The sequence below is a fragment of the Cydia strobilella genome, chromosome 26 (assembly GCF_947568885.1).
Source record: "Cydia strobilella chromosome 26, ilCydStro3.1, whole genome shotgun sequence".
Lineage (NCBI taxonomy): Eukaryota > Metazoa > Arthropoda > Insecta > Lepidoptera > Tortricidae > Cydia > Cydia strobilella.
The window spans coordinates 3161002-3185669 of record NC_086066.1 but is presented as its reverse complement, the minus strand read 5'-3'; the positions used below and the strand labels follow the sequence as shown (position 1 = coordinate 3185669).

The 24668-nt window shown below is 35.1% G+C and overlaps 3 protein-coding genes across 4 annotated transcripts in view; 1 reads left to right on the top strand and 2 right to left on the bottom strand.

The window, feature by feature from the left end:
- LOC134753114 (cytoplasmic FMR1-interacting protein) overlaps positions 1-24668 on the top strand; it is an 88261-nt gene that overhangs the window by 27333 nt on the left and 36260 nt on the right. Inside the window, exon 7 of the mRNA XM_063688884.1 lies at positions 22895-22999. Within this exon, the coding sequence (XP_063544954.1) occupies positions 22895-22999 (105 nt within the window). The remainder of the gene's footprint in view (positions 1-22894; positions 23000-24668) is intronic.
- LOC134753125 (repetitive organellar protein-like) lies at positions 836-12223 on the bottom strand. 2 transcript variants are annotated; one of them, XM_063688896.1, is made up of 6 exons: positions 12061-12223; positions 5075-6012; positions 4109-4969; positions 3426-3797; positions 2482-3201; positions 836-1648 (listed from the first exon to the last, which is right to left on the bottom strand). In XM_063688896.1, exons 1-6 carry the CDS (start codon positions 12188-12190, stop codon positions 1436-1438), a joined length of 3234 nt encoding a protein of 1077 aa, XP_063544966.1. In that variant the 5' UTR covers positions 12191-12223; the 3' UTR covers positions 836-1435. The 2 variants fall into 2 exon arrangements, with proteins under 2 accessions (XP_063544966.1, XP_063544967.1); XM_063688897.1 differs by having other exon boundaries at positions 5075-6006.
- On the bottom strand, positions 15324-19893 carry LOC134753135 (uncharacterized). The gene is made up of 4 exons (XM_063688910.1): positions 19838-19893; positions 17637-17764; positions 16297-17339; positions 15324-15917 (listed from the first exon to the last, which is right to left on the bottom strand). Exons 2-4 carry the CDS (start codon positions 17755-17757, stop codon positions 15555-15557), a joined length of 1527 nt encoding a protein of 508 aa, XP_063544980.1. The 5' UTR covers positions 17758-17764; positions 19838-19893; the 3' UTR covers positions 15324-15554.

Sequence of the window (24668 nt, the reverse complement as noted above, 5' to 3'; positions counted from 1 at the left end):
TCTTAATTCAGTAACGACAGGGACGGTGCAATATGTAGAAGTGAGATGCAGATATCTCTACCGTGTCTAACGTTTAGTTTAGTTGCCTCCCTGTCGTCAGTTACTGAGTTAAGGTGTGTGAAGCGCTTTATACTTAAAACTGTAATAGCTAGTTTAAAAAACACCGGACCTGGACTCGCCTACCGAGGGTTACGTACTTTTTTTAGTATTTGTTGTTGTAGCGGCAACAAAAATACATCATCTGTGAAAATTTCAACTGTCTAGCTATCACGGTTCATGAGATACAGCCTGGTAACAGACAGAGACGGACAGCGGTCTTAGTAATAGGGTCCCGTTTTTACTCTTTGGCAATAGATGGATACAGTCTAAGGAAAAAACGTGCCTCGAAAATCAAGAAAATTTGATTCTCGTTCAGAGGGCGCTACTAGTTTTGGCCTACAGTCGTATAGATGGCGTTGACGGTTTCGTTTGTTATTTAACAATTTTAACGCATATCAGTGAAAGAACATGGGTCAAAATCATAAAAATAATTAATGCAAATAAAAAAAAATCTTTTATCTATATTTAAATACATTCTATCGTATTTTTATAAATCTTCATTTTTAGTTTTAAAGTGTGTCGACAGATGGCAGTGAATTTACTGGGGTTACAAAATTTACTATGACAGTACCGCTCTAGTATAAGTTACTCTATGCTCTTTGGGTACGGAACCCTAAAAACCGTTGCTAGCTAAGTAGCTGAAAAGGAAAAAAAAAAACAAGCATACGGTACAATCATTTTATTACACACAACAAAAAATAAATTGGTAGGCAGTTATGGTGGTATTCCAATGAAGTGAGTCTAATGAGTAATTAAATAAATAACATGATCCAAATAAATCTAAAAATAAAAATAAATAAGCTAAAATTAAAATCATTAAAAAATTATACTTACCTGTCATAAAAATATATTTCAAATTGCCTCTGTTTAAAAAGCGTCTCTGAATCTGATGTTAATTAAAAAATAATATAGTCTCCCAAGAACGGTAAATCATACAAATTATATTGGAGTAAAACAACAAAATATTAAGGACTGGGAGCAATGAAATAAACTTATGAAATGAAATATTTTAACGCTTAACTTACAATAACTGTTTTACAAATTAAATTTGAGCTAATTTGAAGTGTACTGCTGTGAAGAATAACTGTTGTTGATGAAGACATAAATATGTATCGTTGGACTATGCATATCTAAACCCCAAGCCTAGACCCTCTTTAGGTCGCTGTTAATTAGTTATGCATATTTATGTCATATCAGATTACGATGCCTAAAACCCCTGACATGCTCTTCTCTATTTTGGACACCATTCGGCACTTGGCAATCGCAAACCATGCAACGCAGTGTACCTGTTGCTGATACTTCATATGGATGTTCAATTTTGGTACCAATGATTGTATCAATTAGATACATTTTTCTCATTAGATACTCGATCGCCATCTTGAATTTCACTATCGGGTTTTTCAATTGTGACTTCTTTTTCTGTATTTTCGGTCTTGCTGGTGTAGAGATCTTTCTTTATAGTGTGAAGTAAGACCCGCTTGTGCTTGTCCAGGTTTTCGTTTTTAATCTTCAAGTTGCATAGAATGCAATGGCTGTATGATTCGTCTATCTAAAAAAATAACAAAAATTTGTGATGATTATTTATAATATTTCATGTTACTATTTAGGAAGTACCAAAGTGCAGTTAAATTCTATATAATGGAAAATAAATAAAACTACTTTTTAGCGAATTATTTTTGAGTTTTTCATAAGTTAGCCGAGGATTTTTTTACGAGAAAGTGTAGAAGTAATACCAAACAGCTTTAATTTAAATAAATACTACAAAGGCCATGCCAGGATAAGCTAAGTGAGTCTGCCCCCAGCGAGTTTTGGATTGATTTGTCTTTCTATTAGTATTGAGTATGCCAAATTTCAGTTCCCCAAGCTTTATAGTTAAATAAAAAAAAAAACGAAACATGATCTTTCTTCAATATATTTTTTTTCTAGCCAGCCGATTTTGACGTGCGTCACGTATATTGTGCATGTAGTAAGGACAATTACATGATATTAATTTTGTGACATATTGCCATACAAAAACTATTTTTTTTTTATAAAAAATAATTTTTTTTAACTATTATAACGCCAGCGACACCTCTAGATTTTTGTAATTGTCCTTACTACATGCACAATATACGTGACGCACTTCAAAATCGGCTGGCTAGAAAAAAAATATATTAAAGAAAGATCATATTTCGTTTTTATTTTATTTTATTTAACTATAAAGTCTGGGGAGCTGAAATTTGGCATACTCGATACTAATAGAAAGACAAATCAATAAAAAAAAATTACAAGCCTAAAAGTCAAGTTCGAAATAAAGAATTTCAATTTTAAATAAACTCGCTGGGGGCAGACTCACTTAGCTTATCCTGGCATGGCCTTTTGTAACAAATAAAAATGCATTACTTTTCTTAGATAATGTTGATCATTTCCTAAGTTTACGACTCTACGCATATGTTTTGGATCGTATTTGTGTTCCTCAGCCTCTTCATATTTTAAAATGCAATCACAAACTATGCAATTCAATCTTCTGCCGTAATACCTCCTATCAAAACTGTGAAAATGATCACTGTAAATACTTATTATTTCATCATTCATCAATATACGTATCACGTTTGACCTTTCATTGAATTTGAAATCACATTTACTATCTATAAATTTACGAAGTTCATTTTCATAATCTTTTATATCATGATGATCGTTTGTTTCAAAATGTTTTACTGCTTTTATTAGGTCAAAGGGGCTGGTGCAATTTTCTATCACAACTTTAGCTTCGCCAGTTTTAGTAATTAGAACGTTCCGATCTTTCGCAGATTGAATACTATTAGGTTCGTCAGCGCTTGTTGTGCTTTTGTTAACTTGATTGATTTCAACATTCTCAACTTTTAACTCTTGATCTGCATCATGATTTTCGGAATGACAACTAGATTCACAATCCTTGATTGATTGATTGATTACTGAGGGGCTATGTTGTATTTCGGTGCCGTCTTCAATAACCTTTGCAGTAACGCTCATAGTAAACAATCTTTTACCAAATTTATGAGAAAATAACTCCTTGTGTGTTGCCACGTTTATGTTTTCTATTTTCAAATTGCACAAAATACAGTGACTATGTGTTTCGTTGATCTGAAAATAAAATATTGCCATTATGTTTGATTAGTAAAGGGTCTATTTTTTACATTCTAAGTTTACTCAATCTACTCATCTTAAATGTCTCCAAGACCTGGGTGATATTTAAAAATTATATTGTTATTTAAATGATTACATTTTGTTGTGAGTAAACGTAGGTATAAAAAATAAAATGTATATTAAAAAACTAAAACACTTGACGAATCAATAAAATCTATTACCTCTCTGATATAATGACCATCCTCTCCTAAGTTCGCGATTTTCCGCATATGTTTCGAATCAAATTTATGATCTTCACCATGTTCTTCATCGAAAACTGAATCGCAAACCATACATTTTATTGTGCCTTTGTCGCTCAGTCTATTATAACCGTGAAAACGGTCTCTATACGTTTTTAGAATACTGTCTTTTATCTTTATTTGTGCCATAATATAAGTTTCTTTGAATTCGAAAGAATCTTTGTCGTCTATATATTTGCGTAGTTCTTCTGCATATTTCTGTGAGTCATATTTTACTACATTTTTCTTAATTTCCTCTGGTTTCCTTTCTATTTTTTCTTCTTTCGGTTCTGTTGTTAGTTGTTCGATTTTTACCTGTGTAATCAATAAAAGAAATATTATTAGAAATTAGAAACCTATTCCAATAGGGTTGGCAACTGTCAAAGGTTTGCGTAGATGGCGCCGTCTTAGCTTGCCCCTTTTTCTATGAGATTTGGCGTAAAGGGCTGGCATCCAGGGCATAAAATTACATTTAAAAAACAAAAATTTGACACAATTCGGGATTGACAAGGCAATCTATGCTGGCGCCATCTGCTAAATACTTCGACCGGCCAACCCCATTCACTTTGTCACTTGTTGTTGTGAGAGCAGCACCATTGACTTTAGTTTAAGAAGTAAGTACTTACCATAATATTGTTAGTGATGTCATCTGTTAATTTTTCAAGTCTGTCACTGAAGTCTTTCCAGTTATCTTCGGATTGTTCATTTTCACTGAGTTCCTTCGAGCTATAATCAAATTCTTCATTATCACTGTAGTCCTTCGAGTTATTATCAGGGTTTTCTTTTATATTGCGTTTATTCGGGTTATCATTAAGTATTTCATTCTCACAGTTCTTCTGCATGTTATGTATGGGCTCTTCATTATTGCTGCAATTGTCTTCTTCATCAAATTGTTCATTTTTACTATATTCCTCTGTATTATCTTCAGGATTTTCGTTTTCACTATTTTCCTCAAAATTATCAACGGGTTCTTTAGTGTTGTATTCCACTAAGCAAGCATTAGATTTTTCATGTTTACAGTATTGCTCCAGGTAATCATTTGAGTTTTCACATTGTGCCTCAAATTTATTGCAGGGTTTTTCATTTTCACTGTGTTCTTCCAGGTTATCTTCGAGTTCGTCATCTTCACTGTGTTCCTCTAATAACATTTTGAGTTCATTATTTTCACAGTCTTTTTCCAGGCTATCATCGGTTTCTTCATTTTCACTATATTCCTCCGAGCTATCATCAAAACTGACTATAAAGTGTTCCTCAAGGCTATAATTTTTACTGTATTCTGCATAATGGTCGAGTTCTTCATTTTCACTGAGTGCTTCTAGTTTTACATTGCACATTTTGGCTTCTTTGTGTTCCTTTATAATACCAGAACGAGTGTTAGTGTACAAATATTCTTTTACGTTGTGAGTTGCTGATTGCTTGTGTGATTCCAAGTCTATATTTTGTATTTTTAAATTACATAGAATACAATGACTGTAGAATTCGTTTATCTGAAAAATATTTATTAAACATATGGTACGATTACAACAGACAACAAAGCATAATGTAGATATGTGATTAGATAAGAGTTATGTATTAAACTATAAATATGTTACCTCTCTTATGTAATGTCCATCGTTTCCCAAGTTAGCAACTCGACGCACATGTTCCAAATCATATTTATGGTCTTCAGCGTCTTTATCATTGAGAACGCAATCGCACACTATGCAGTTTAAACTGCCATCGTCACACGTTCTGTCATAGCTGTGATAGTGATCACTATCAATGTTGTTTATCATATAATCGTTTAACTTTATACTTATTTTAACTAACTCCTTGTAAACAAATGAATTTTTAACATTTATGAATTTGCGTAACTCTTCTCCATAGTCATCTTTTTCGTGTCTCAAATTATGTTCCTTGCTTTTTTTTTCTTCAATTTTGTTGTTCATGTCGATATTTTCAATGATGTTAACTATAATATTATCTTCACTAGATTTCTCTGAATTATCATTGACTTCACAATTTTTCTCAACTACTTTTCCCTCTTGTTCTACTATCTCTTCTATTCGTTTCGTTGGTTGACTGTTGGTAGCCTTGTCAACTAGATCGTTATTATTTATATCGTTCCCCTCTACTTGATTAATATTTACTTCATCCTGTTTATGATCATTAATTTTGCTGTTATTATTTCCGTTCGTTTGCTTACTTTGTAACTCACTATTACATTTTGATTCATCATGATCTTGAACGTATGCTTTCATCAGATCCCATAGCAAGCTATCAAGCATCACAGCGACGCGATGATCATTTGTCTTTTCGTGGTCCTCATCAGCCTCCTTAGAGCAGTTTACGCAGAAACGTGTACATGATTTAGTAGCGTAAGTTGGAGGGACAGCGGAGATGTACGCACGCATTCGTTCCGCCGCTACGCTCGCTATGCGAACGTTCGCTTGATGTTTTTGGCTTGCGGCGTGTTCGCTCGCGAACGCTACTGGTATTTCGATCGCACATATGTGGCACGTGTAGAGAATAGGGGGCTCTGGCGCTGTAACTTAAGATATTAAGTAATATATTATTTATTCGTAATGCAAATCAGAGGTATAGGCAGAGTAATGTACAAAGGATTCTGTGCCCTTTTTTTGCCTGATTGACCACTTGACAGACAGTAATGCCGATATAAAATATCGAGTGAAGTGATAAATTGATTTACGTTATCGTTAGCATCACTCTCGATACAGAAAATAATTAAATATATTAATTAAATTGTCCTGTCCAGATTACTAAGAAAAATACTAAGGTTGCAATATTACTTAGGTATATACTTAAGAACTAACTCCTCACAAGATCTTCACTTAATAGTATTTTTAGGTCAAAAATGTGTTTCGTAACTTTCGTATCATTGAACCCATCAATAGGAAATATTACGCGAAACTCTGCGTAGGGGGCGCCGTTACCACAATCCGAGGGTCTATCGCGAAACAAGAAAATCGAAATTTCGTTATCTAACATCTTTGTCACTCTTGCATATTCGAGCGATAAAGAGGCAGATAACGAAATTTCGGATTGGCGTTTCCCGGTAGGTCCTGTGTATGTAATATTTTATTATCTTTGAAAACTTGTCAAAAACCTGTTAACAGGTACAGTGTGTATAAGTTACTCTATGTATTAAATATATTAATAACGGGTTATTCACGTATTTTAAGTCGAAAAACGCTCGACATGTTATGATATGTCTGTGTCGCAAGGAAATTTTGTTATTAAGAGCCAACAGGAGCTGAGCGAATTCTCAATTTTGAGATTTCAAACTGATTATCTCCGTCGCGCTGACGGGGGCGGCGCCGCCATATCCCCGTGTGTGTGGTGCACGCACACAGACGCGCACGTCATTTGCGCTCACGGACCTTATGCCTGCAAGTCGCGTCGCGGTCGCGGCCCGCTATATAGGCATATCATAGGCTATAGCTAGTTCTTACAAACTTTTTCTGTTAGCTTAGCTCGCTACCACCACTGAGCGTTTACTTATTTCCTGTTATTGTGATATAACTTCTTTATAATCTTTAATTCAATATCCTTCTACAACCTGCAATCCAAATAACATTTTGACTTTTACAGGAGAGTAAAAAAACAATCATTTCTTTTCCCCTCACTAGCTCGGAAAGCCGTCTTTTATCCTTTAAAACAAGCGGGGAAAAACGCATTTTATCCACTAGTGGGGAAAGTAATTTGACCTTGGATGGAGCGTGTTTAAGTAGCTTGACAGATAACAAAACGTAAAACGCTCATAATAATGGTTCGTTCGATATTAACATAGAGTAACTTATACTAGAGCGGTATAACTGTCATAGTAAATTTTGTAACCCCAGTAAATTCACTGCCATCTGTCGACACACTTTAAAACTAAAAATGAAGATTTATAAAAATACGATAGAATGTATTTAAATATAGATAAATTTTTTTTTTTTTTGCATTAATTATTTTTATGATTTTGACCCATGTTCTTTCACCAAATAACAAACGAAACCGTCAACGCCATCTATTCGACTGTAGGCCAAAACTAGTAGCGCCCTCTCAACGAGAATCAAATTTTCTTGATTTTCGAGGCACGTTTTTTCCTTAGACTGTATCTATCTATTACGGAGTTATATCTATCTTTGATATTAATTATCATTAAATAAATGGTTTGAGAATCTAATAAAAATACCAAATTTGGCTTTATTTAATAATTTTGTCATAAACCTTAAAATTCCATAAGAAACGTTAGATTTTTTATAATGATGTTAAATATAATTCTGAACGCACAAGTTGAGTCGATGCAATTTCAAAACGCATCGTTGACATTTCATACGTCAGAACAGAAATGCTAAAAATTGTCAACAAAATTTTTACTGTTCATTTGTACTGATTTTTACGTGTCGGTGAGAACACCGACTCACGTAAAAATCAGAATTTCTAGTGTTTTCTGTTATAATATCGTAAAAAAATTAGTGATTCCAGTAATGAAGATGATCTAACGCCTGTGGATGTTGCACTTTCCTCGCTATAGTGAGGGGAAAAGTTTTGTGTTACACACGGGTGCAAATGTATTTTACTTCTCGTGTGTTGAAACACTCGTACGCTCAGGATTCTATTTTAGAACCACTCGCTTCGCTCGTGGTTCAACTATAGAATCCTTTCGCTTGCTCGTGTTTCAATTCCACACTCGCGGGTAAAATACAACTTTGCACCCTTGTATAACAAATAACTATTTCTCGTTTCCGTGCGGAAAGTATCAACTTTCGACACGCTGTGCTATTAGTACCTACATTGTGCAACGAGGGGGGTAAGTGAGATTTTGTAAAGGAGGAGTTTACAATATTCTTACCCCCGGAGTTACACACAATGGTTTTCGTTACACTTGTGATGAAAAACTAAACTTTCAGGGAAATAATTATAAAATACGGTGACATTTCAAATATTCGTCCGCCATATTGTCATTTCTTGACAGGTTAGGCATCTAAGGCACAGACCTTCGGCATTCAGCCACGATTGAAAATTTTGTGTAAAAATATTTTAAACGGCTATTAAATTAATCCAATTAAATATTATAAACAAAAATACTAAATTATAATTGTCAGTATTTTAGAAGTAAAACTCCCTTACACACCCTTATAATTTAAACAAAGTATTTTACTTATAACTTACTTGGTTCGTACTTCGTATGAATTAGTGACATATCTAATTAAAAAAAGAAAGCTATAACTCCCGCGGGAACAATATAGGCCTTTTGTTTTCCCTTCAGTACACCTGCATGAAATAAGATCTTTTCGAGCAAGTGTGATGAAAAACAAATTTGTCGCTCTCCGGCTTCGTTGATTAGAAAAAAAGAAAGCCTCAGGTTAGATAAAATTATCATAACAAAGAAACATGTGACATGAGATATTTCTTACGTTGATGTAATTATACAGTTTTATTAATGGTCCGTTTTTTATTTATGAGTCAGATTTTGATTAAAATAGGTATGTTTGAAGAGCTCCTAATCCTGGTCGGAATGAATAAGAAACCCCAATTTGGGACAATAGTCTAGTCTACAAAACGTTCAAGGTGGTTAAAAATATAGTGTAAGCTGTTCGCATTAAAAAACCGCAAATCGATGTACAGGTTAGCCGTTTGGTACACGTATACTAGAGGTCAAAACAAAATTATCGACCCGCAGTTCCTAAAAAAAAATCCCTTGGGAGGGGAGTGCTGAAACTTTTTTTTGTATAAAAAATCTTTTTTTTTTGTATAAAAAAACTTTTTTTTTTAAACCTATCGTATTCTTCTCTTATCTATCATACGAAAGGGCTTTTTGAAGCGATTCTGAAAATATATCACATCATTACATTTTAGCCATTTTTCTTAAATTGAAACAAAAAGAATTTTCAAAACATACCAAGTTTGGGCTCCTCCAGATACGATATGGCTGATTTTTTTTTGTACAATATACCAAAAATGATACGTGATTTCCTCATATCTAACCCAAAAAAAGGAATTTTAAAAATAATTTTATTTAGTTTTTTTTTAAAATACAAAGTGACACAGTTAGGTTTAAAGATCTTTATTTTCTCATAAGAATACATAATATTCACTTACACGAGAATTAATTGTTTTTTCACGCAAAATACATTTTATCGGTGAGCGCACACTTAACCTATAACAAATAACTTAATATCGTAGGTATTAACATATATGACTTAAACTAAAAGTATACAAATTAAACTAAATTAAACAAAAAACACTTTTTTTTGTTTTTTTTTGTCGGGTATATCAATAACTTATAAACAGAACAATTAGCAATGGAATGCGAGCGTAGTTGCTACGGCCCGGACCGGCCGTTCTACTTCAATACCTATTTTACGAGACTTATGGAACTGTACTGCAGATACGGTACATATTAATCATACAAGGATACGTAATATCCATATATCCAACGGGAAATACCTCTTTAACCCTTTAACTTGACCCCAAACTTGGTATGTTTTGAAAATTCTATTTGTTTTAATTTACAAAAAAAAATGGCTAAAATGTAATGATTTGGTATACTTTTAGAATCGCCTCAAAAAGCCCTTTCGTATGATACCACACACGATAGGTTTTAAAAAAAAAAATGTTTTTTTCCATACAAAAAAAAATGTTGTAGCACACCCTTCCTAAGGGATTTTTTTAGGAACTGCGGGTCAAAAATTTTGTTTTGACCTCAGTATGCGTGTGCCAAACGGCTAACTTGTACATCCATTTGCGGTTTTTCTTTGAAATTGGGCTTGTACGGCTGCCACTAATAGAGATACTAACTCCTAAAAATACGTATGATACCTCATTAGATTCGGAATGATGTCTAGAAAAATGTATTCGAAGCATTCCCACATAAAAAAAATTCAAAAGCTATTAACAAAAAACGCAAACGTACCATTACGCAAAAAACAGCAAAAAATCACGTTTGTTGTTTGGGGAGCCCCACTTAAATATTTATTTTATTCTGTATTTAGTATTTCTTGTTATAGCGGCAACAGAAATACATCATCTGTAAAAATTGCAACTGTCTAGCTATCACGGTTCATGAGATACAGCCTGGTGACAGACTGACAGATAGATTGACAGACAGTCAGACAAATATTATTTTAAAGGTATCAAATATTCTTTTAAAAATTAGAAAAAAATATGGTGCATTTAAAACATATCATGGAATATACTACGGTTATAAGTTGATAGTATGTAAAGTTATTTTTTCAACAAGTTAGACAATTATTAAGTAACCACATTTTTCTTTGTTGTAAATAAAATAAAAAAGAAAATAATTGGCGTAAAAAGTATTTCGCCTCGTGGAGCCCTTTTCATATACATACTTAATAAGATCACGTCATAAACGATTTAATAAAAGTAATACTTTATTTAAAATAAATTTTAGAATAATAGTGAAAATTGTAAAATATAAAACAATATTTTAACCAAAGTATTACTAATTCTTTTTACAATCAAATGTATGAATACGTACTTAGAACTGATACTTTTCTAAATAACGAATAAATGGACTAAATTGTGTAATTAATTTTTAGTGCAAATCACCACAATTTGCTTCTAAAGAGCAAATCAGTGACCAAAAATTATATATGATTTTAATGTTTCGTTCATATATTCAGATTTGTGTATGAAAATGTGAAACTATTATTTCTAAAATAAATTATTCGTCCCTAATTTACACAATAATTATACCAAATTTGATCTCATAGCAACAGATATGTAGAAATAGAGGCAAACTGGACCGAAGAAGCCGACTTTTCCCCTCCCTTTTTCGCGGGTTACCAGGACTTAATCTCGTAGCTAGTGCGTCAGCTCAGCTTTGTATGAACCAAGGAATAATAAATAGTGTTAAACGATATCCCCTGAGGCCAAAGTGCATACTCACTTTACGTACTTCGCCTACTAAGAGGCAAATCGCGACTTTGAAAAGGTTTATCGATCTTATCACATCACTAGATTATCGACATTTAATGTCGACTATTGCCCATCACTTTTCTGTCTGTGTACGTATTTAGAAACTTGACCCCGCCCCTAAAATTAGTGCGATAAGAACAACTGCAGCTTAGGCGAAAAATCCTGCGTAAAAATCTCAAAAATCGAGGTTTTGTACTCGACTGTTTCCTCCTCCAAAACTTAACCAATCGTAACCAAATTTGGAAATCTAAATGATTATGAAATTGTCTGTGTCGGACTGTTTTGATTTTTTGGCTAATTGATACCAGTTTTGAATACCACGCCTCTCATTGCGGCATAGTCAGTGAGGCCATTTTTGGCCATGTGTGAAGGGCTCTAGCGCCTTAAAAAACAAAAATATCAAAAAAAGCAAAACACACCGACACAGATATTGACAATATTAATCTGTGTTGAAAAAATCATTGCTCTAGCTTCAAAAACCACGGAGGAAACAGTCGAGTACGTTTGTATGGAGAAATGACCACTCCTGTTGGCTCTTAAATAAAGTTACTCTATTGTTTACTAAAAAGGCTTGTGCTGCACTCTGGTGGCAGAACATTGCAGTAACATCCCCTATTTCAGTTTGTATAACTACTAGGACAAGGCATACCTTCACATGATGCAGTTTTCATCACTTGGAACTGGTAGATTTCCTTCTTCAAAAAGTTGTTGTAAGAGTGTGTGCGCACAGGCAGCAGCGCCAGATCCACATCATCCAAGCTTATGGAATATGTTGTCATTGTGTGTACGGCTTATTGTATAGGTTATAGATAATCCGTTGCTAGAAGGCACTTTGCTCGTTCTAAAAATATAATTATAATAAATTTAGTATCAGAAAAGAGGACGTCTAAGAAAAAAATCGTGCCCCGCAGTTTAAAAAAACCGGCAGACTCGGACTCGCGTTCCAAGGGTTCCGTACATTACACAATTTTTAACAATGCATTTTTTATGTGCAACATGTGAATTGTATTTAAAAAACCCGTCGGATGAAAAATTTAGTAATTAAGTCCAACTCACGCTTGACTGCACATTTCTAATAGGATTCCTGTCATCTATAGGTAAAGAACTATTTGGTGTATTTAAAAAAAAAATTAGACCCAGTAGTTTCGGAGTTAGAGGGGGGGGGATGATGGTCATTTTTTGCCTATTTTTAGGGTTCCGTACCCAAAGGGTAAAACGGGACCCTATTACTAAGACTCCGCTGTCCGTTTGTCTGTCTGTCACCAGGCTGTATCTCATGAACCGTGATAGCTAGACAGTTGTATTTATAATCTATATCATATTTTTTTAGTTCAATAATTATTAATAACATTTATCATATTTATGTACGAGAAAGTTCAGTCGTTTTTTTTATGTAGTACTATATATGTGGTATTTCACAAAAAGGGACCTTATTGTCGATGGCGCATACGCCATTATAAACGATGCTCCGATATAAATACAATGCCGCGCGAAGCTGTGCGGCGTAAGCGCCATCGACAATAAGGTCCCTTTTTATAGAAAATGCCCCATATACGACCGCTCCGAAACTGCCTTTTCATACAAACGTAGTCCTCATTTTCCTCCCTGGATATTAACAATATTGAAAATGTTTTGACACAATTTGATGTATATTGACCATAGCTATGCCCCTTCCTTTAATGTTTTTTGGATTTTTTACTACCTATTATAAGAGTTAGGAGCATTTTCAATTTTGTATCAAAATTGTTTTTCTCTCCTTAATTTTACAGCTATAGCTAGCATAAAATAGAAAAAATTCAAACGAAGGGGCATAGCTTTTGTTAAAAAGCATCAAATTGTGCAAATTGTTTTTTCATAATGTTTATATCCAGAGAGGAAAATGAGGACTATGTTTATGGAGGAGCTGTTGTCCCCTTTCCTCTTAAGGTTGAGTGCATTGCATTTTAATCTAAAGCAGGTACCTGCTTATTGTTAAGTATGAACAAAACGTTTTAATTTTTAATACTTACTTGTTACTTGTTTGTACAGTCAAGTGCAAATACCTTCCCAAAGTTTCAAAAATATGTGTACGCTCTTACACCTTACACAATAAAGTCGTGTTCACATATTTTTGAGCCATATTTTTGCCTTCGACTGTATATTCCAAACACTAAAATGATAGTAACAAAAAAATGCAAAATGTAACTCTGTCTGCTACGGCACGGCTAAATAACTGACACTTTTGATAAAATTTGGTGATGAAAAATAAAGTCCTAAAAATGCGCATATGCTAGGTACTTATTTTCGACAGTTAATTAACATAGCTAGTTACGTATAAAACTGTCAAACAATGGAATGTTTGGGGTACTGTTTATGACTTTTATTTAATTTTATGAACTTAGCCCATAAAGCATTAATGTTCTGAGCTATCTTCTTGCTCTGGGCTCCACGGAAGACCAGCGCTGTAGCATATACCAATATGTTAGAGCATATGCTGAGTGGTGTCCATTTGTAGCCTCTATAGCAGCATCAATATTGTAATCATTGCATGTTAGTATAAGCTACTTGTAATTTTACGTGTTAGTGTATAAGATCTTCTTCTTTTTAAACTTGTATAGTGCTGTATGTAGATTTTTACAATAAACGTTTTCTATTCTATTCTGTTCTAACCGTCTTTTTTACTTAGTTCTACATTTTAAAGGAATCTTTGTAACTGTAGCTATCATGAAAAATCACGCAGTTGCATAATCTCTGCAGGGCATGCTTTACAATTTTACAATTTTTTTTGTAAAATATATTACGTTAATGTTTAATTTTAATCGAGTAACATCATATTATGTTTAAATTATTGTTAAAGACGTTCAGTATTGATTCAATAGTACTCTGAAAATAATCATCTAAAGTATTATACATATAAATGATTTCCAGAGAAATAAAAATCGAAAAAAAAATCTACCTTCAACTAAAATACACTGATGACTGTGTTTATTTCACTTACCTTGTCCAGCTAATATGAAGATGCCTTTTGGTTTTTATTATCTCGTCCACATAAATAATACATTTATTAAATAAAACAAAAGAAGATTGCACAGTGCTCGACCGGTGATTTCTAATTTGATTTTGAAGTTAGACGTGATAATGAACATGACAGATAACGGTGACACCTGCTAATGTTACCATACTTTGGTAGTAAATCTACCAAAGAGCAATGTTTTCTACTAAGTATAAAATAATGAATTTTGTCTAATTAGAGTGCGCCTAAGCTGACTTTACACCGACTTGAGTAGAACAAAGTGAGGCCGTATCATTATAAGCGTGATGTTTTCATAGTCATATTATGCAACAGTGTTCCTATAGGGGTCCCTTTGTTTGACGTAATTATTGAAAATCATAATGTAATGATTGTCATATTATCATTAGTCATAATTCTGAAACCGTTAACTTTTCAGGATTTTCCTCAGGTTATCCTATAGATAGGTTAGGTTAGGTTTGTTTTATGGCAATCCTGAAAAGTTACGCGTTTCTGAGAAAAACCAAATTATGACTGACGAAAATGTGGACAAACAATACTTAAAACTATATGGGAAACAATAGACCCGTTTCTACAGTGTACAACACTACTGAACTTGCTGAGCTTGCTGTACTTGTTTACTTATTCAATAAATAATAGGGTTGGCAACTGTCAAAGGTTTGCATAGATGGCGCCATCATAGCTTGCCCCTTTTTCTATGAGATTTGGCTTAAAGGGCTGGCATCCAGGGCAGAAAATTCCATTTAAAAAACCAAAATTTGACACAATTCTAGGGATTGACAGTGCAAGCTATGCTGGCGCCATCTGCTAAATACTTCGTCCGGCCAACCCCTTTGTGAATGGACACCAGCATGAAGCAAAAAAAAAATAGTATTAGTTATACGAGCAATTTATTGGTCACGAAGAACTATTTTACAAATTAAAACTTATAACAATATCAGTTTTTTAATAATTTTTACAGTACATATGGTGCTACTTTCTCGCACTAATGCGTAAAGAGCACTTTTCGTGCATATGTCGAAAGTTTAAAGGGCCATGTGTACTGTAAAACGTTGTACGATACACGTGCGAATAGGTAATTCGCAACTCGTGTCTATTCTTCTTTTCCGCACTTGTATCGTAAATAACTATAATCATTCAGCAGACTTCAATTTCAGGTTATTCAAGTGTCTAAATCCCTTTACATGGTCTTCTCTATTTCGTACATCCTTTGGTACTCTGCATACGCAAACCAGACACCGCAGTTCCCCTTCTATTTCTTCATAAGGCTCACTTACATCAACCGTTTCATTATTTTTATCGTTTCTTTCAGTTGCGGTTGTTTTGCTTGTATTTTCGTTGTTTCTTTCGGTCGTGGCCGCTTCCTTCGGTTTGGCATTGCTTCTAACATTGTAGGTTTTTCGTAAATTGTGGTGCTGTGATTGCTTGTGTTTTATTACGTTTATGTTATTGATCTTTTGGTTGCACAGTATGCAGTGGCTGTATGCTTTGTTTACCTGAAATATGTATTAAAAATGTTGTAAAAAATTAAAAAGAGCCGGATATTAGAAAATATTTATCCGTGACTGTTCCTGTGCTTAGATGTACAGACGACGTAAATGATATGTTTAAATTTTTCGCCTTATTACAAAGGAGTAAGATGCAAAAGTGTAAACATATATTTTACATCGACGTACATGGCCGGAGAAATGAATCCACGAAAGTGATTCAGAACAAACTCCTATATAATGACCCAGTAATTACGAGGTATTTTCAAATATGTTGTGCCCGCAGTGTGATTGATGTACGGTTTATTTTTTTTTAATTTTTTAGCAATATTAAAAATAGTTTACAATAGTTCATAGAACTTTCAAAAACATAACGAATAATACATACCTCTCTCACGTATTCTCTATCCGTTCCTATTTTAACGACACCACTCATGTGATTCAAACTGTATTTGTGTGCTTCTGAATCTTTTTCATTGAAAGTGCTATCGCAAACTATGCATTCTATGTCACCATTCCTGTACACTCTGTGAAAGCTGTGGAAATGATCGCTATAAACGTTCACAGTGTCGTCATTTGTCTTTATATGTATTCTGGAATATGATTCTTTAATTTGGAATTGATTTTTAGTGTCCATAAATTTGCGCAGCTCTTTTTCGTAGGGTTCCCTTGCTGATTTTGCTTTCTGTGGTATAGTTTCTTTTCCGATTTTTGTCGAGGTACCAGGCTCATTTTGACCTGTTCCATTTTCTGTCACATCTGTAGTTTGAGGAAGTGTTTTAACCCAACGGCTTGATGCAGGCAAAACTGAATTAGCAGGTGACTTTTTTTCACTTTTGTTAGTGCTCATGTTATTATTAGAAGTTTCATCTTTACTAAAATCTTCATCTTTAGTTTCTGAGACCGTATCATTGGTGGTACAATTTGCAATGGGTTGCATGACTTTTGTTACTACATTATCTGGGATATCCTCTGATCGGAGTTTCATCGTTTGAGTTACTATGGCGTCATTGATATTATTGTTATCTTCAACAATTTTAAAACCTTTTTCATATTTCTTACCACTAAATTGTATTTTATCAACCTTGTTATCAGCATATTGATCTTTTGGTCCATCATTATCATCACCGACATATGCTTTCATCAGCTCACAGAGCAGATTATCATGCATCACAGCGACTCGATGTTCTTTTGTCTTGTCATGGTCTTCATCAACAACTGTCGCGCAGTTTGTGCAGAAGCGCCCAGTTTGCGTGACGAGGGGTGGGGGGAGTGCGGAGATGAGCGCGTGGGTGCGCAGCGTGGCCACGCGAGCGATGCGCGCGTTCGATTGATGCTTTACGCTCGCGTTATGCTCGTGAGCGAACGCTGCTGGCACGTTGATAGCGCATATATGGCATGTGTAGGTTACGTCTGTGAGTTCTGGACCTTCTGAAATTGAAATATGATCGGGCGGTTGAGTGATTGTAATATCACACATCACACAATTTAGAGGTCTACAAAAGATGGCAAAATGGTTAATTGTAACATGTAGCATCGCAAATAGTTTGATTTCGTGATATGTAGTGAAATTATTTATCTTGCAATTACTGTCATATAGTAGTTGGTGTAAACAGTAAGGCGGCCTTCACAATATATGCGGATCCGCACGCTGCTCCGGTGTGCGAGCGGGACATAGCTATCGTACGTAGCGCTGTCTCGCTCGCACATGTGATAACCGCGTAATACCTGTGCACTCCTTGATCACTTGGAACTGAAAGTGCTCCTTTTTCAAGAAGTCGTTGTTATGCGTGCGCGTGGGCAGCAGCGCCAGATCCACGTCATCCAATCGTATTGAGTACGTCGTCATTCTGAAACTGTGCAAAATAAAACAATTTAAACGGGTCACATTGCGTACAATATAATATTGCAGATGTTTTTTTATTTTATTTTTAACATTGTTTTTCTGCCTTAATTCAAACAAAATGAACTAAGTATATGGTATATATGTACCTATATAGTCAACTGGATTAAATGCGTCACTTGAGATAAATGCGTCTTTTAACAGTTATTTGTTATACAAGGGTGCAAAGTTATATTTTACCCGCGAGTGTGGAATTGAAACACGAGCAACCGAAAGGATTATATAGTTAAACCATGAGCGAAGCGAGTGGTTCTAAAATAGAATCCTGAGCGTAGCGAGTGTTTCAACACACGAAGTAAAATACATTTGCACCCGTGTGTAACACAAAACTTTTCACCTCACTATAGCGAGGTAAGTGAAACATGCAGACAAACGGCTCATAAAAAATAAGTCATCATCAATCAATCAATTACAATAATTATTTGTACACATTATTATCATCACCAGGTTAATTATAAACATCATCAATAAAAGTAAAAATTTTGTTGACAATGTTGACATTTCGACCATGCGTTTTGAAATTGCATCGACTCAACCTGTGCGTTCAGAATTATATACATTCAACATCATTATAAAAAAACAAATGTTTCTTTTGGAATTTTAAGGTTTATGACTTCATTAAATAAAAAAGTCATTAAATAAAGCTAAATTTGGTATTTTTATTCAATTATCAACCATACACCAACCAAACCAAATACATATAAGTTTGTGACCCAAAGACGAACATGTAATGTAAACAATGGGGGCCTCTTTTGGGGGTAAATGAGAAAATTTAAAAATAAAGTTTTTTAAACTATATACATATCAAATGAAAGAGCTCGTTGTGAGAATCTCAAATTTTTTTTTTGTAATTTTAAAATAAATAGTTTAGAAGTTATCTAAATATTTACGATATACCTTTATCTCCGAAACTACTGGGTCAAAAATTAAAAAAAAAATACACAAAATAGTTCATTACGTATAGATCACAGGAAAACCTATTAGAAATGTGCAGTAAAGCGCGAGTCTGATTTAATTACTTAAGTTTTGATCCGACCCCTACGGATTTTTCACACACCATTCACATAAAAAATACATTGTTAAAAATTGTGTAATGTAGGGAATCCTTGGAATGAAAGTCCGACTCGCACTTTTGTGGAATCGAATACCTGTGTCCCATAGCCGCCAGGCTCTCTGCAGAGAGCAGAGGGCGAACAATGAGAAATCCTAACAATAAACGTGTTGATTTCGTGTTGTTGTCTTGTCTGTTGTTTAGTCGGCAATTTAAACATTCCAGTCATTTCACACAGATGTGACTGCTAACAATAAACAACCGGACAAATGTGACGTTTTCAACCAAAAGGTACCACATTGTCGCTTGTCGATAAGGTTGATTTCTAATTGAAGCTATATGGAAATAGCGCCTTATTGACAACCGACAATAAGTACCCTTTTGATTGAAAATGGCACAAATGTGGACCCGTCCTCGGAACAAAGGTTGTTGTGTTTGAGTCACACGAACCTAGCCGCCGCCATACAATCGAAGTAAACTCACATTTTAAAACCAGTAATGTTTTTTTTATTAAAACAGTAAATAGAAAGTCCATGCATAGTTCGTAGAAAGTCCATGCATAGTTCGTAGAAAGTCCATGCATAGTTCGTAGAAAGTCCATGCATAGTTCGTAAGATACATAGTTAAAACTACATTCTGAAATGACATGAAATTTGACATACAAAACTTCTACTTGCTCTATTTATTTTGTACTTATAACAATTTTGACTACTAGTTAAATAAGTTCCTTTTTTCGAACTGTCAAAACGTTTTTGCTACTATGGAATTTATATGAAACACTAGCATGTGACGTCACAATCAAATTACCTACTCTTTATAGTTTTATACGGGTTTTAAAATAGAAATTGTGTAAAAATAACTGCTGTCTACGTTTCTCTATTTGGTGCTTTATTTCATGCATGGTGTTAAATAATTTATTTTAAATAAAGTCAAAAGGTACCACATTTAATACATAAATAAAGGGAATATACAAACCTGAACTATTAAGAACCAATTTGTCACCAGCACACAACCAACCACACAAACCACCGGATTTCAACTAACAACAAACCATATTGATAACGAAATTCTTGTTAACACTTCATAAATACAATTTCGAAATGACTCATTTCATTCAATATCCGATTACCCGATTACAGTCCGTATTGCTATGGAGGTAAATATTATCCGTGAACGGAATGACGCTTATGTCATTTTGGCTTTCGGCTCGCACATTACAATAACATTAAGGAATAGATTAACTGTACTTAGGATTTTAATGAACTTAATCCCTTTTCGAATGTCTTGGAATGTTTAGGGATCCTTGCTAGGGAACCTTACTTACCTTAGTCAAGTTTAGACTCTAAACCTTCTTTTCTAATCCTAGGTATTAAAATTACTGTTCGACCCAATTTGTCTAACCGATCTCTCATTTTAAAATTGGGACGATAAACGAAAACCGAAATTTATTTATTTGCCTCTTTATCGCCCGAATATGCAAGAGTGGTAAAGAGGCAGATAGGTTAGACCAAACTTCTATGAAATTACTTATTTATTTAACCTTTATTGCACAAAATAAAACCTTACAGTACAAAATAACGCCTATTGTAATAATTCAGCTTAATCGAATAATGGGAAGTGGGTCAAATTTATGTTGCAAGATTTGACCCGAACATACAAACATTACAAATTAAATAAAAGCTTATAACATACGGAACCCTACAAAATATAACATCACCTTTGTCTAATCTAATTGATGAACCTACCACAATTAGATAAGGACAATGGGCCCATTAGGTAAACAGTTTCAATTAATAATTGGGTATTAACACTTGCGCCTAATCAATTTACATCTCAAGGATCAATTTAATTATATGATTACTATTATAACTAAAAATTGTATTCTATTATTAACTAGCGACCCGCCCCGGCTTCGCACGGGCAGTTCAACTTATTTACACAAAACCTTTACAGATTATACATATAAACCTATCTATTAAAAAAACCGCATCAAAATCCGTTGCGTAGTTTTAAAGATCTAAGCATACATAGGGACAGACGGACGGACAGATAGCGGAAAGCGACTTTGTTTTATACTATGTAGTGATTCCACATTTTAATAACAATATTTTTTAGAGTTTTAGTTCAATTTAGTGTACAAAAAGACCTCACAAGAAAGCCTGTAGTTTAAGTGTTTAGTGTATTGCTAGCCCGCCCTATTTAAAAAACCCGGACAAGTGCGAGTCGGACTCGCCCACCGAGGGTTCCGTACGTTTTAGTATTTGTTGTTATAGCGGCAACAGAAATACATCGTCTGTGAAAATTTCAACTGTCTAGCTATCACGGTTGATGAGATACAGCCTGGTGACAGACAGACGGACAGAGGAGTCTTAGTAATAGGGTCCCGTTTTTACCCTTTGGGTACGGAACCCTAAAAATTGGAATGTGTAAACATCAAGTTAACAATACAAAACACCACGTCATCAGTTACGCCCAAAAGAATGCCGCACCTCTTATACTATTTACGTATCATATTTCGCTGACTGAACTGACGCTTTGTATTGCGATAAGGCTAGGCTAAATTCACTGGCTTCACTGCTTAGGGAGGGAATTTACTGCTTGAGTGTTACCATAGAGTAACTTATACTAGAGCGGTACTGTCATAGTAAATTTTGTAACCCCAGTAAATTCACTGCCATCTGTCGACACACTTTAAAACTAAAAATAAATATTTATAAAAATACGATAAAATGTATTTAAATATGGATAAATGATTTTTTTTATTTGCATTAATTATTTTTATGATTTTGACCCATGTTCTTTCACTGATATGCGTTAAAATTGTTAAATAACAACAAACGAAACCGTCAACGCCATCTATACGACAGTAAGCCAAAGCTAGTAGCGGTCTCTGAACGAGAATCAAATTTTCTTGATTTTCGAGGCACGTTTTTTTCTTAGACTGTATCCATCTATTACGGAGTTATATCTCTCTTTGGTGTGTTACTAATAGTTTTTTATTCCGCTGCATATTTTACTACCATTATTTTATAGAGTCTGTCAAGCCATTTTTGTCAGTAGAACAAGCGGCAAATTTAAAAAATGTAGGCGCTAAGGGTTATCGTCCCATAGAAAATTTGATTTTTCGCGCCTTTTTCTACTGGCAAAGTTTTTTGACCGGCTATATTTACACTATTGTTATTTTTAGGGTTCCGTATCTCCAAAGGGTAAAAACGGGACCCTGTTACTAAGTCTCCGCTGTCTGTCTGTCCGTCTGTCACCAGGCTGTATCTCATGAACCGTGATAGCTAGACTGTTGAAATTTTCAGATGATGTATTTCTGTTGCCGCTATAACAACAAATACTAAAAACAGAACAATATAAATATTTAAATGAGGCTCCCATACAACAAACGTGATTTTTTCGCTGTTTTTTCCGTAATGGTACGGAACCCTTCGTGCGCGAGTCCGCCTCGCACTTGGCCGGTTTTTTTACATGAAAGCGAGTCTCCTTGCGGTGGTTCTCAGCAATGTTTGATAGAAATCGATTCAGCATTTTGAAGAGTATCAGCTCTTTTCCAAGATGATGTAAGGCATTTTTGGCATCAATTAGTATTTTTTTGGCATATAGCGTAGCGTAGGGAGTTTTTAAATTTGTTTATTTAATAGTTATTTATTTATTTATTGATTTAAACTTTATTGCACAAAAGAAAAACTTAATGTACATACATTGTACAAAAGGTGAACTTCATGCCATGATACATTATTATAAAGATTTAAATTTTGAAATCTATAAATACCTAAATCAAACTTAAGACTAAACTTAAGCCTAGTCAAAAAGTCCCCCCCGAGTTGTCCCTGGCGCAAAGGTGCCCATCACACTAGCCGCGTTACCACATTGAATTGCGATGGACAACCTTTGCACCAGGCACGATCCCGCGCGGTCTTCAGACCCCTTCTCCCTAATGCGACGTAGGTAGTAGTACGTACGACGTACATTTAAATTGTATTATAGTGATCTTATTGTATTGTAAAAGGCATCTGTCCTTTCCAGGTGATGGGCTTCGGGCTGTTCTTAATGGACTCGGACGCCTGCAACATCAACCGCCTGGACCAGAAGAAAAAAATCCGCCTCGACCGGATCGACAGGATCTTCAAGGTACATATTTGAAACTTTAAACAACTTTACGAGCCACCTACACTAGCGTGTCCCGAGCGTCGGCGTCTAGTCAACTCTATAGCAGGGATGTTGCGAATATTCGCATCCGCATCCGCAACCGCGGAACTTCCGCATTATTTTCAACATCCGCATCCGCATCTGCACCCGCATAAAATCGATGCGGAGCTTAATGCGGATACGGATGTGGAACAGTTAGGTACAGGAACGTCTTAGCAGCGGCGTAAGTGCTAAGTAATTTCGTCATTAGCCAATAGGAATCTCGTTTCGTTTTTGTCATTCGTCGATCGAGCAATTTCGAGCACTTTAGCCTATGGCGGACAGCGACAAGAAGTGAATAATTTGTTTTATTTGGACTTTACTATACTAATACGATTGTGGGGCACCTATATTCTTGTTCAAATGCTGTTTCGTTTTTTTTTTTAAATAAAATCTACTAAAGTGTAAATATAAGACGTTTTTTATGTGCCTAATCTCGACATCCGCATCCGCATCCGCGTTTGTGAGCCTTTAAAAATCCGCATCCGCATCCGCAACCGCGGATGTCAAAAAATCGGCATCCGCAACATCCCTGCTCTATAGCTGCTGCTGGACGCAACATTGGTGCAACTAGTTAGTTAGTTAGTGCTTCTGGGCATTTTCCGCAACTCGACAACTATTGTGCCTATTTTGCGTGAAACGAGGTAGCGCTACTCTAACCACACCAGTTCCTCCATGAAGCCTAGCAATGTTTTCAGGTTGCTAGCTGCCTCTTTTAGTGTGCACGGAGTTCCTAGGTATTTGCTCCTGTATACTTCTACCTGTTTGCAGTCTAGGAGAATGTGGTTTGTTGTTTCCTGTTCCATGCACGCTCTGCACATGGGGATGTCTGTTATTCCCATATTGTGGAGGCGTTTGAGATAGATAGATAGATAAAACGTTTATTTGGATGCTGCAAAACACACAATTTTAGTGTAAAGTATAAGTAGGTACATTGCAGTCAGAACAAAACTTAAGTACTAAATTAAATTAACAAATTTTTTTTTACTTAAACACGAAATATTAGTTTTTAGTGGTTAGCTGCACGCTGTGTGCATTGCAGCAACAACAAAAGGGTTCCGACTCAGCTATACGCTCCACTCTATTGAGCGGAGCACTGATATTCTGCCGTTTGTTTAGTGTGTCCTGTAATTAATCCTACTATTTTATGTAGTTGGTGTCTAGGTGTTTTCGTTGGCGCAACTGCACAGCGACGTCATTTTCCATAGCGCTTACTAAATAGATGCCGACGCTCAATGGACGTGAGTGCAGGGTGGCCCTACAATGTTTAACTGACAAGCCAAAATTGCTTATATGTGGAACTGTCAAAATAATTAGCCACTATTAGACCGCGGGTCAGGCGCAAATTTCATCTGTCATCGCATCCCGGGTGTTTCTCAACCCTCATACGGAGCGGCAGCTGACGCCCATGATTCACTATATATCATCCTTAACCACTTTGCGAGTTATCGCGCGTTCATAGAAATCTGTTCCTGGCCCGCAGTCAATAAGGAGTTTATACGGAACAAAGACACTAGACATATGACGTTATTACGATTTATGTTTGACCCAGGTCAGCGGTGTCAAACTTTTTTGGTGACGGAACCCTTTTGGAAAGCGTAATATTTGACGG

Coding starts and splice junctions, on each gene's coding strand:
- LOC134753125 (XM_063688896.1), bottom strand. CDS start 12,190: ATGACAACATATTCCATAAGCTTGGATGATGTGGATCTGGCGCTGCTG. Junction 4,970..5,074: donor ATGGACATTACATAAGAGAG/GTAACATATTTA, acceptor AATATTTTTCAG/ATAAACGAATTCTACAGTCA. Junction 1,649..2,481: donor ATCAACATTATCTAAGAAAA/GTAATGCATTTT, acceptor TTATTTTTTTAG/ATAGACGAATCATACAGCCA.
- LOC134753135 (XM_063688910.1), bottom strand. CDS start 17,757: ATGACGACGTACTCAATACGATTGGATGACGTGGATCTGGCGCTGCTG. Junction 17,340..17,636: donor AGTGATCAAGGAGTGCACAG/GTATTACGCGGT, acceptor TTTCAATTTCAG/AAGGTCCAGAACTCACAGAC. Junction 15,918..16,296: donor ATAGAGAATACGTGAGAGAG/GTATGTATTATT, acceptor TACATATTTCAG/GTAAACAAAGCATACAGCCA.